Raw genomic sequence first — 10,809 nt, 5'->3', positions numbered from 1 at the left:
TCTCTCTCTCTCTCTCTCTCTCTCTCTCTCTCTCTCTCTCTCTCTCTCAAGTTCGTAATGCAAAATGTATAATGAACAAAAGAGATGACTGTTTCATAATAATGCCTCGTGTCCAAGACTCTTTAACTATAATTTAGAACTTCGACATTCTCTTGCATCCCTTGGTATGAACTGTTTTTGAAAGCAAAGATTATCTCCATATGTAATTTTTTTTAGCATAAGTAGTACCTATAATTTCATATCATGTCTAGGTTCATTCATATGCTTATTTAGACCACTCACCTCATTCGATGAGTTAGACCCATTTTGGTATCACTACGCTTAGGATGCATTTTTGCATCTTCCCACCTACTTATAAGGTATTAATATTTCTTCACTTATACCTATAAAATAGTTTTGTGGATGGGCAGATCCAAAAGCTATGGAGTGTCACAGTCATTTCGTTTTTTCAACTGCAGGGCGTTGTGATCTTGACACACTCATGATAAGTCTTAAGGGGGATTCAAGCTAGGCCCACATGCCAAAACTCATATCGAAATCTCGACTTCTAAAGTTATGGCCCGGAACCTGCCTGACCCAAATCCCAAGTTTGTCTATGAAGAGCAGATCTAATTATATTAGTGTCTATAATTGATTTCTTCTACATAATACTAATCGATATGGCCTCATTGGTAAGTGCTACAAGATCTCGTACATTAGAACCCATAGTTATGGAACCGAACCCATAGTTATAGAACCGAATCCATAACTATGGAATATTTTCTTTTCCAAGTGAAATCCCCCAGTATATGAAAAGAGTGAAAAAGTGCTTTCGTTATTGTGGGAGCTTGTCTTTGACACTCCTATCCCCTCGTTATCTTGAACCTTACATATGCCTCAACTTAGTTTCAATGCACACTCTTGATGTGTTGGATGATGCATTGTCCTCCTCGATCGCATCATGACACTTCTCAATCTTAGTTGAATGAACGCCCTTTGCCTCGGTTGACATGTGGGGGTCACAACCTACTTTCTCTTAGTGAGGTGTGACACTCTCCTCCATTTAACCCAATTATCGCCCTCGATGACTTTCTCGAGTCATGACGCCAAGCATGTGTCTTTAAGAATATGAATGAGCGTAATTTTAAAGTGATTAATCACTTTTTTCATATTAAAAATCACTCAAAAACATAATTTTTATCATTTAAAAAGAATTTTGATTATATATAAATGCGTGAAATAAAACATAAAATTGATTGATTCAAGAGTGGCTAGCTACTAAAAGGGAAGCGGGTAGTGTCGCTCTTTGTTGATGGCTAATGGCCCACATGTGGTTTTTGATGGGGAAAAAAATGGTGAGAAATTTGGATCAAGCCCATTTGGCCAATACAGACATGCAAGCAGCCCCGAGAAGCAAAGAGATATTAGCTCCTAACTGAAGCCCCAAATTGTTTTGCAGCCTCGGGTTCATGAAATCTGCAGCAAGAAGGTCCACGAGCGCCATGTATATCAATATCCCCGCCGATGCCGAGTTCATGCTTCCCTCCACGATCAGACCCCTCCGGCTGTCGTCTCTGTAAACTCCCGTGATTCCGATTCCCACTGCAATTCCCACCGGCGCTGTCACCGAGAAAAATGTCGCCATTGCTGCCGCTGATCGCCACCTAAATTGTGCCTGCGCCCCAAGTGAATAGTCACGTAATATCCTAGGTTGGCCTTGGAGAAGAACCAAACACCCTTTATGAAGGTGTGGAAACCTCTCCCTACCTAAAGCGTTTTAAAAAACGTTGAGGGTAAGCTTGAAACGGAGAGCTCAAGGAGGACAAGATAGCGGTGGGCCTCAGTGTTACAGATGGTATCAGAGCTAGACACTGTACGATGTGCCAGCGAGAAGGCTGAGCCCCGAATGGGTAGACACGAGGCGGTGTGCCAATAAGAACATTGACTCCAAAGGGGTAGATTTGGTGGGTCCTACATCGATGGGAGAAAAGAACAAGTGTCAGCGAGGACGCTGGGCTTCGGGACACACGAGGCGGAGTACCGGTAAGTACACTGGACCCCTGATAAGGCTCACATATTGATTGGAGAAAGGATTGAACATCAACGTCGTTACAAATCAGAACTTGGTTCCAATGAGATGGAGTTGGAATTTACCTGGGATATGCAGCCACCGAGGCCCATGCCCTCAAAAAACTGGTGGAAAGACAGAGCTATCAGCAGCGGCTTAATGGTAGCAGGGCTCTGGGAGGTACCAAGAGATATACCAATTATTACTGAATGAATCACAATTCCCAATTCCAACACCTGAGAATCCGTCCAAAGCTCAACAGATTGAATATATATATATATATTTTAAATACACGCCGCCCCTGTATTTATACGTACCTGAGATATAATCCGGTACCGGATTAACTCTGTGAGACTCAAATCTTCTGCGGGTACGGCGGCGGCGGTGGAGCCGTGAGCGTGGCCATGTGTGGCGTGGGTGTGAACATGCACGTGACCGGCATGCTCCTCGGCTGTTTCCTGGTCTGCAAGTACCTGCTTGGGTTTACTGAAGTGGCGTCTGTGGTAAAAGGTTGTTGCAAATGTGTCGACCATCAAGGTGCCGATGGAGGAGGCCATTGCAATGAACCCGGCGACAGGGAAGTGGGCCCAAGGATTTTGTCCGATGCAGGGGGAGGTTAAGTCTTGGAAGGCGTCGGGGAGTATGTGGACGAACCCAGTGCCTAAAATGACCCCTGCAGCAAAGGCCTTGATCATGAAAAAAATGTCCTTTTCAGGCCTCAGAGACGGAATCCTCTTGCCCACCAAAGGAAGGCTCACCCCTGCAGCTCCGGCCGCCAACACCGAAGCAATCGACCCCAGCTTGTACTTGATCGCTTCCTGTGCGGCGTTGTGCTCGGCGGCGGCATCGGAGTGACACGTGCATGACTCCCGCCCGCCGGAGACAAGAGCAGGGAGACAGAGGGAAACAAAAAGAAGAGAGAATTTGAACATTTTGTTGGAATTTTTTTTTACTGCGGATGGTGGGGTGGAGGAGAAGATGAATTAATAGTGGAGGGCGAGGGAGAAGAAAAGAAAAAGAATGGGCAAGGTCTTTGGTTCCTTTTTAAAATTCACTGGCTGGCTAACAATGAGAGTTGAGAGGCATCCATTCCAATCATAGAAACACAAGAATTTCTCCATGTGAATATAATATTTTATAAAGAAAAAAAAAACATGAACCATATAGTTGGAGATCGACAACGGGATGAATATATGTATAAAAAAAAAATANAAATGAAGAACCCATAGATTTTGATGCTTAGGACATAATATGCTGTTTTGCCTTTTATAAAATTTTTCTAAGAATTATGGGGAGCTTAGTGAGGAAGTATTTTGGCATAATGCTTGGGCTGTGGCTCACAGCAAAAGTTGATCATTCCCTAATAATTCCTATAATAGCGTTTGCAATAAACAAAACTGCTACTGCCCACCAAATAATTATATATATTATATATTATTAAGATAGATTCAAACATGGCCTATTAGCTCAGTTGGTTAGAGCGTCGTGCTAATAACGCGAAGGTCGCAGGTTCGAAACCTGCATGGGCCATTTTTTTAAAAAACAATTTATTTCTGGATTTTGTTAGGGGCAGAACCGTAAACTTACTTTAAATTTGAAAACCTTTACGTTGGTGTTTACCCGCTCCCGCTGCCAGCAAAAGAGGGTGCCGTCTGTCTCTTCGTGTTATATTTGAAGAACACAAAGCTTTGAACAGACAACCGCGGATATTTGTTTAGATGAACGTCCAAGTGTTTCTCGTCTATTAAGGTTCTCTCAAACTCATCTTCTATCTATTGAATGTAGTTCCCCTTTGCTTTAAGTCTAGATTCTGTCCTTACTTTGTTGTATGTTACTTAAGAAGAATTAGGGTTTAGGAGGAAATGAAGCTTGGCCAAGGTTGCAAGTATTTGCTTGGATCCCGACCATTTTTTACTTTATTTTTTTATGCTGCATTTTCCCCTGGGGTTCGTGAATTTGAGTCTGTGGACTGATTTTGAGCAGGGAACTAAATCTTCTTCTTGATCAGGGATCAGAATTTGGAAATTAAGATCATTCAGAAATGGTGGCTACCAAGGTATATCAAATGCCACTAGGTCTTTTATTTCTCGAATAGATCATACTCCTCTCCTTGATTACACTTAAACGATACTGTTGCTCGAAATTAGGCTAAAGTCTGCCTGGATGCGGGTCTACCCACTGAGGATAATCGCACCCGCAGGAGTGGTAAGATAAACTTAATCTATAGTTTAGCATTTCAAATCTTCTCCAACGCTATGTAGTAGATGATTAATAACTGACTTCTTCACCCCCCTCGGTACAAGCAGCAATGGGAGGTTTTAAGGTTTATACGGAGAAAGATAAGATTAAAGCTGATTCCAGTTGCAAGTAAGTGTTACTAATGTTCCTTTAATATTTTTCTCTCCACACGTTGTATTTCTACTTTACTTCTCTTCTGTTCCCATTGATGGTATTGAAATGCTTGGAAAAATTTTGGTTAAGCCACATTTTAGGCTGTACGTATCGTAAATATAAGCATTCCTTTTATTGGAAACGAAACCCCTGACTAGTTAATTGTTCGATATTTTCCGTGTTGTAGGAAGCCTGTAACAATGAAAAAGGAGCCTTCAACAGATTGTGTGAATCAACCAAAGGTAATTCAACTTTATTCTCAAAGCTTGTGGGTCAAAATTCTAACCGTAGGAAGACAACATAAAGTCTCGTTGGAAAATTGGTCACATATTAACTTTTACATTTGAGGTTCTTCTAATTTAAGGGAGGCCTGCAGCGCTCAGAGAAGAATACAGAGAAAATTGAAGTTTCTGGTAAGAAATAGAGATGGTGTTTTAAAATAGAAAATTTAGATAATGTTGTGAGTTTATTTCAATTGAAATTCTACACTGTTTCTTCAGGGGCCAAAATCACGAGAAGAAGAGCGTTGGCAGATGTGAGTAACGTCCGAGCCAACTCTTCTAGGAAAACAATTCAAGATGGCTCCAAGCATAAGTGAGTCATGTGCATCACCTCTCTCTCACGCTCTCTCGGTCTGTGATGAGAGGCAGTAGAAATTTGTTTGTTAAAAAAGAAAAACTTTTCCGATCCTTTTTTTGGTATACAATTTGACTTCGAGGATTTAGGAAATTACACGCTGTTGTAAGGTGCAATATACAAGTTTTCTCCTTGGCCTTTACTTTTTAAGTCTTTCCCGTCTTAGAAATTAAGCCGACGCAAATGGTCTTTGTCACTTGTTTCTGTAGGATTTCAACTGGGACTAGAGCTAGCACTGCTGGCGTCAATGTCTCATTTAGGAAACCATTGGTATGTAAACTTTTGCTAGATTTAGTTGTGAAAATAATGTGTCTTTCTCTCATTACAAGTCTTTAAAGTACGACGCCCTTTTTATATCACCAACAAAATTTGTTCAGTTTGCTTTTGTTGTTCTTGAACAGGGAAAAACGAAGAATACAGGAGAAGCTGTGGGTGAATTGCATGCTTCAGAAAAAGGTTTCTCTATATATAAAAAAAAAAGTTCTGTAGTTTCTATACTCTATCATGTAGTATTGACCTGCTTTACTTTTTAGGGCGTGTTAATGATTCAAATGGTTGTTCCGTCTATGAAAGAAACAAAACAGACGGTCCCTGCTGTGCCAATACTGTAAATACCAGGTTTTTAAATATAATTTTCCACTCTAACAATGATAAAAATGTTTAAAGTTACACGGTTTATAATTTTGTTCTTCCAATAGGCATTTATGACATGCCTTTTCGTGTGCATATTTGTAGATTTAGACCTTTTAATAAATTTTATGTTGAACTCTTGTTTATTTCTCAGGAGAATTAAAAAGATCTCTTTTTCGCAAACAAGGTTCGATGCTTAAAAAATGCCTTTTCCCCTCTTCGTTGTAGTCAAGATGACGTACAACTGAATCATATTGGTTGTTTGTCTCTTGTTTTGAAGGATATCTTTACCAGTGCTAAGGAGGATGAACCAAGCAAATGCTTCGAACCCAAAGGTTTTGGATCACTAGATTATGATATATTTNACTAGATCAAGATAGGGGACTAAACCCTTTCTTCTCCATTTTTAGCTAAATCTGGCAAGAATGCAGTAGCCCCGGCAAAAAATATCAGAAGTCGGCTATGGAATAACCGAGTGAGCGATGGCTTCATCATAATGTTAGCACTTGTAAAACTCAATGATTCAAAACAGTTTGTTTAAATGCGTTGTAGTAGTTTCCTTTTTCATTGGTTTGATGAAACATCTTCTCATCACAATACTAACAAGCAAATTCTTTTTGTTTTAAAGAATGTTTTTTAGCCATCTTTGCTTTTGCTGATGGAATGTTAAGCAAGTAGGAAAATCTCTTTGGAACTTCTGACTGTGGTAAAGGAATTTCAGGGGTCAAGCCAAGGTGGACACAAATACACTGTCCAAAAAGTCTAGTAAGGTACTTGCTTATCATTTGCAGCAATATGCTTTCTATGCAACGTGTCTATAGATACTTAATTCTGTTCACTGCTGCATAAGAACCTTTTTTCCGTTCACCAATTTTATTGATGTTAATAGTATGTGTTCTTGTTCCATTGCATCACATTTTTAGAGGGTATATTATGAAGCTTTTTTACAATGTCACCTTCCAGCCCATTGCAAGGATCATGAAGAAGGCTTCTGGTACTCAAGAGGCATCAAAAGCCAAATATGCATCTGTTGCAATCAAATCAATTTCTAGTACTGCATCATCATCCAAGATTGTGGAACCCTCAGCATCTCTTTGTGAGGATATAACTAATATGTCCATTCAAGGGAGTGATGCATCTGAACCTACTTGTAATCCAAGTACAAGCACGGATTTGATTGTCAGGAAAAAAGTTGGTCGTAGGAGATCGTATACATCCTTGTTGGTCGCTGGAGCAAAGGTGATATTAGCATTGATAGCATACCACCACACTTATGGCTTCTTTTGAGCTTATATCGTTGCCACTATTTTGCAGTTGCTGGATAAATGTGCTGTAGCTACGGAGATGGCTAACCTACCAAGTATTGACAATGACCACAACCAAATGGAGGTTGCTGAATACGTTGAGGAGATATATCGTTATTATTGGGTTACAGAGGTGATGTTTGTTATTCTTTCTAAAAAGAGTTGACAGTTTTTAACATCCATGGCCATATTGAAGTGTCCTAGCGTAGGCTTTCTGTGGTTTTCAATCTGAATTTGTCAGCTGCTTATTCAATTATTTATTTTGCAAAGTTTATTTATTTATGTTTATTAACTTCTTGACGCCTATTTCTGTGATATATCTTCGACTTAGAACTGCCAATTTTGTATTAAACAAACTCAATTTGTTTCTGATTTCAGGCACAAAGCTCGTCTCTTTCAAATTACTTATCAGTACAAAAAGAAATTAACCCCCATATGCGAGGCGTTTTGATCAACTGGTTGATTGAAGTACCTATCTATTTTCAAGTTTTGCCGCTTTTCTTTATTTTTCTTCCTTCGTTAACTATCCGGCTCTCTCTCTCTCTCTCTCTCTCTCTCACTCTCACTCTCTCTCTCACACACACACACACATGTTGTGCTATGAGCTATATCTATGTTTTTTGGTCGTAGGTACACTTCAAATTTGACTTGATGCCTGAAACACTATTTCTCACTGTTACATTGTTTGATCGGTATCTCTCCCAAGTCATAATCAAGAAGAATGAAATGCAGTTGGTTGGTCTTACTGCATTGCTATTGGCATCGAAATATGAAGATTTTTGGCATCCTAGGGTAAATATTATAATATTTTAATTTTATCTATTTTGACATTATGCTTGATCGATGAAAGTTAGGCTGATCAGACATTGTGGTGTCCGTTGGCAACAGGTTAAAGATCTAATTAGCATTTCAGCTGAGTCCTACTCAAGAGAGCAAGTGCTACAAATGGTATGGTTGGATATTTATTCTCTACAGTTTGAACTGTCTTTCTTCAAAGTATATTCGACTTTTTAAGTGGCTGGTTGAGGATGCAGGAAAAATATTATCCTTCAATCATTTTCAACTGTACCCATGGTCGCTCAATCAGGAAAAGTGTTGGCTTTTGTAATTTTTTTGTGACGTATTATGCCTTGCTATGAGATCCTCTGATATCTGATTAAACTGACTAAAATCCAGCTAAAATTATATCACTTGAATTAATGGATTACCAATTAACCGAACAGACTAAACTGCCTTGGTTCAACCGGTTTGATCAGTTATCCTTGTGCAACTGCACGTTGTTTTGAATTTGGCAGGAGTGGAGGAGTTACTGTCATAGAGAGTATTAGTATTTTACTACAAATACTGTATTTGTATTTCTTAGTACATGTTTGAGAGTGATTTTGAAATGGTTAAAATTACTTTTCTCATGTCCAAAATCACCTCCTAAATTTTCTTTTTGGTATGAAATTTATTTTTATTAGATCACTTATAAATCATTCATTTTCACTAAATCACCAGCCGGGTAGAGGAAGTTTGAAAGTTTCTGTTTCCTCAAGTATGGCAAGTTTGAAACTCCTTTTTGTATGTTTTGATCTCCCTCCAGGAAGCACTCATTCTTAAGAAGTTGAAGTTTCGCTTGAACATGCCTACTCCATATGTTTTTATGTTAAGATTTCTCAAGGCTGCTCAGTCTAATACTCAGGTTTGGAAGCCTCTAGAGACTATCGTGATATAGTTTACTTGAAGAAATTCTAATAGTTGTGTGCTGCTTTGAATTCTGCTGCAGCTTGAACACTTAACATTTTACTTGATTGAGCTGGCCTTGGTTGAATACGAAGCTCTTAGTTTCAAGCCGTCGTTGCTATGTGCATCGGCCCTATATGTTGCACGGTGTACGTTGCAAATAAGTCCATGCTGGACCGCACTACTAAACAAACATACACGCTACGAAGCGTCCCAAATAAGGTAGCTCCTAACACATATAGCAGCTCGTAATATAACACCTTCGCATGCATATACTAAATCTTTTTATTGTTTTATAGAGAATGTGCTGAGAAAATCTTGAAATTTCACCAATCTGCTCATTTGGGACAGCTGAAAGTCACGTATGAGAAGTACATGAAACCTGGTTTTAGCCGTGTTGCGACTCTAAAGCCATTGGACAAGCTTCCTCTTTGAATTTTCTTCACCTTATTTTCATCCTGTAAATTGATTCATATGATGTTACTTGGTAAACTTTCCCTCGTCATTCTATCCTCTTTTCTTTCATCTAAACTTTTTCTGACCTCCTGACAGGAAGCAAACTTGTGGGTGTCGATCTTGTAATAGAAAGGTCATGACCATGGCTTACTATAGTGTGATGAAGTCTTTGGCTGCATGGAACCTCCGTTCTCCGACTTAGTGTTTATTGCATTTGAATGGCGTTCACCATTCGTTGGTTGTCTTGAGACAATTCACATTACTTCTTGTTTTGCATTAGAACAAAACCTCCCTCGAGTTCATTTTCTGGAACTAGTGACACCCAACTGTAATACTTGAGTATTCAGGACTGTTTTTTTTAAGGCCTACGCTCATATCTAATTTCAAATGAAAGCGACTCCACGTTGTTCTTATTTAATCACTGACTAATTGTTTAATTATTTTCATAAGTTTCTTTTAATCAATCTATTAAATATAGAGATAGAACCCAAAATAATTTTCTTTAGAATTTATATTTAGTAAAATTTTAAACTTTTAATTTTTTATCTAGTAATAATTTATTAGGGAATAATTAATAAGTTGTTTGTTTTACCGCATTGTGCTGGTAAAAAAATACCATAAAATTTTAATTATGGGAATAATTCCGACCAGTCGAGACTGGCTTTGATAGGCGATAAGTGACCAATTGTTCTTGAAGTGAGCTAGCTCACGACGGTCAATTCGCGATTTCATCCGGCTAGGGCGGGTACTTAAAGATGTTCATTTCGTTTTTTGTAAATATTATACTCCATTAATTTCATTGGTTCATGCATATTGTTCATACTAAGAACATGTTCACCATTGATCTAACCCTTCGTTCTACAGCAAATCTTTTGATTTCATTCTCCGTACTCAATGATTCTGATTAGGGTTCCATTCTACGCATTCGATGGTTCAAAAAAGAAAATGAAGAACAGCCATCCGTTCAGAAAGATTGAAAGAAAAGAAGGCGTAGCCTATTCTACTAAAAAGGCTTTCCTTCTGGGAAAGTCAAAGATCAAAATTTTAGAAGAGAAGAATAATGGATAGTTAAAATGTAGGAGCACCTAAATGCACAAGCCTTAGGAAGATAAGACAAGTGCCAGAATCTCGGCCCCAAATCCTTATCGGCAACGTACAGCACTGACGACGCTACAGAAAAAAAGCGAATCAGAGACTCTAATTTGTTGCCTTTCGCAATTTCAATTTCGCATTCTATAAAGTACGAGAAGATATGATCGGAAATTGAAAGCCTCAAATTTGAAAAGAGGCTCAGAAACATTCATGTTGACATCAACAAGCTCGCCCCAGAAACAGGACACCGCTTTCATAGTTTGATGGTATATGAATTCGTCATCACTGCCACAACTAGATGGAACAAATGGACTGAAAAAGAGAAGAACTGAATCAAAAAACTAAAAGAAAAACGCAACTCGCACAAAGAGGAACCCTAATCCAGAAAGTATGGCGGAAAGGGGATCCTTCGGGGCGTTTAAATAGCACTTGGGCGGAGGGACCTAAAAGAAAAGTAAAACCCTAATCCGGCAAGTATAACAAAATTGCCCCCCGCCCCTCCATTCTTTGAAAATTAATCTACGGAAA

At 39.0% G+C, this 10,809-nt stretch overlaps 3 protein-coding genes and 2 non-coding genes across 7 annotated transcripts; 3 read left to right on the top strand and 2 right to left on the bottom strand.

Annotated features, from left to right (window-relative positions):
• Nucleotides 1-1,214: 1,214 nt before the first annotated feature.
• On the bottom strand, nucleotides 1,215-3,135 carry LOC111811893 (zinc transporter 1-like). Of its 3 annotated transcripts, XM_023698946.1 has the most exons (4): nucleotides 2,365-3,135; nucleotides 2,134-2,283; nucleotides 1,747-1,950; nucleotides 1,536-1,654 (listed from the first exon to the last, which is right to left on the bottom strand). In XM_023698946.1, exons 1-3 carry the CDS (start codon nucleotides 2,977-2,979, stop codon nucleotides 1,747-1,749), a joined length of 969 nt encoding a protein of 322 aa, XP_023554714.1. In that variant the 5' UTR covers nucleotides 2,980-3,135; the 3' UTR covers nucleotides 1,536-1,654. The 3 variants fall into 3 exon arrangements, with proteins under 3 accessions (XP_023554712.1, XP_023554713.1, XP_023554714.1); XM_023698944.1 differs by lacking the exon at nucleotides 1,747-1,950 and having other exon boundaries at nucleotides 1,215-1,654; XM_023698945.1 differs by lacking the exon at nucleotides 1,747-1,950 and having other exon boundaries at nucleotides 1,215-1,654; nucleotides 2,134-2,220.
• A 368-nt stretch (nucleotides 3,136-3,503) lies between these two features.
• On the top strand, nucleotides 3,504-3,577 carry TRNAI-AAU. Its single transcript has one exon. It is a non-coding gene; the product is annotated as a tRNA-Ile (tRNA).
• A 121-nt stretch (nucleotides 3,578-3,698) lies between these two features.
• Nucleotides 3,699-6,054, top strand: LOC111811394. The gene is made up of 12 exons (XM_023698210.1): nucleotides 3,699-3,796; nucleotides 4,056-4,103; nucleotides 4,195-4,252; nucleotides 4,354-4,414; nucleotides 4,626-4,680; nucleotides 4,803-4,851; nucleotides 4,939-5,032; nucleotides 5,284-5,344; nucleotides 5,476-5,530; nucleotides 5,608-5,692; nucleotides 5,859-5,891; nucleotides 5,985-6,054. Exons 2-12 carry the CDS (start codon nucleotides 4,089-4,091, stop codon nucleotides 6,052-6,054), a joined length of 636 nt encoding a protein of 211 aa, XP_023553978.1. The 5' UTR covers nucleotides 3,699-3,796; nucleotides 4,056-4,088.
• Nucleotides 6,055-6,111: 57 nt separating this feature from the next.
• Nucleotides 6,112-9,552, top strand: LOC111811907 (putative cyclin-B3-1). The gene is made up of 10 exons (XM_023698962.1): nucleotides 6,112-6,202; nucleotides 6,417-6,474; nucleotides 6,668-6,943; nucleotides 7,019-7,141; nucleotides 7,387-7,476; nucleotides 7,639-7,800; nucleotides 7,897-7,956; nucleotides 8,594-8,692; nucleotides 8,777-8,955; nucleotides 9,033-9,552. Coding segments are annotated over exons 1-10 (1,185 nt in total). The 5' UTR covers nucleotides 6,112-6,200; the 3' UTR covers nucleotides 9,169-9,552.
• Nucleotides 9,553-10,475: 923 nt separating this feature from the next.
• LOC111776540 lies at nucleotides 10,476-10,572 on the bottom strand. The gene has a single exon (XR_002812273.1). It is a non-coding gene; the product is annotated as a small nucleolar RNA snoR116 (small nucleolar RNA).
• Nucleotides 10,573-10,809: the final 237 nt, after the last annotated feature.

This window comes from Cucurbita pepo, chromosome LG15, assembly GCF_002806865.2.
Source record: "Cucurbita pepo subsp. pepo cultivar mu-cu-16 chromosome LG15, ASM280686v2, whole genome shotgun sequence".
NCBI lineage: Eukaryota > Viridiplantae > Streptophyta > Magnoliopsida > Cucurbitales > Cucurbitaceae > Cucurbita > Cucurbita pepo.
Note: the sequence above shows the minus strand (reverse complement) of the source record. Positions and strands in the feature narration are given on the sequence as shown.

What these genes read in the sequence shown, in the direction of transcription:
- LOC111811893 (XM_023698944.1), bottom strand. Translation starts at nt 2,979, where the DNA reads ATGTTCAAATTCTCTCTTCTTTTTGTTTCCCTCTGTCTCCCTGCTCTT. An exon ending in GGTACCGGATTATATCTCAG is followed by an intron (nt 2,284 to 2,364) that starts GTACGTATAAAT and finishes ACGGATTCTCAG; the next exon opens with GTGTTGGAATTGGGAATTGT. An exon ending in TCGGTGGCTGCATATCCCAG is followed by an intron (nt 1,655 to 2,133) that starts GTAAATTCCAAC and finishes CTTGGGGCGCAG; the next exon opens with GCACAATTTAGGTGGCGATC.
- LOC111811394 (XM_023698210.1), top strand. An exon ending in AAAGCTGATTCCAGTTGCAA is followed by an intron (nt 4,415 to 4,625) that starts GTAAGTGTTACT and finishes TCCGTGTTGTAG; the next exon opens with GAAGCCTGTAACAATGAAAA. An exon ending in ATCTCTTTTTCGCAAACAAG is followed by an intron (nt 5,892 to 5,984) that starts GTTCGATGCTTA and finishes CTTGTTTTGAAG; the next exon opens with GATATCTTTACCAGTGCTAA.
- LOC111811907 (XM_023698962.1), top strand. An exon ending in GTTATTATTGGGTTACAGAG is followed by an intron (nt 7,142 to 7,386) that starts GTGATGTTTGTT and finishes TTCTGATTTCAG; the next exon opens with GCACAAAGCTCGTCTCTTTC. An exon ending in GAGAGCAAGTGCTACAAATG is followed by an intron (nt 7,957 to 8,593) that starts GTATGGTTGGAT and finishes ATCTCCCTCCAG; the next exon opens with GAAGCACTCATTCTTAAGAA.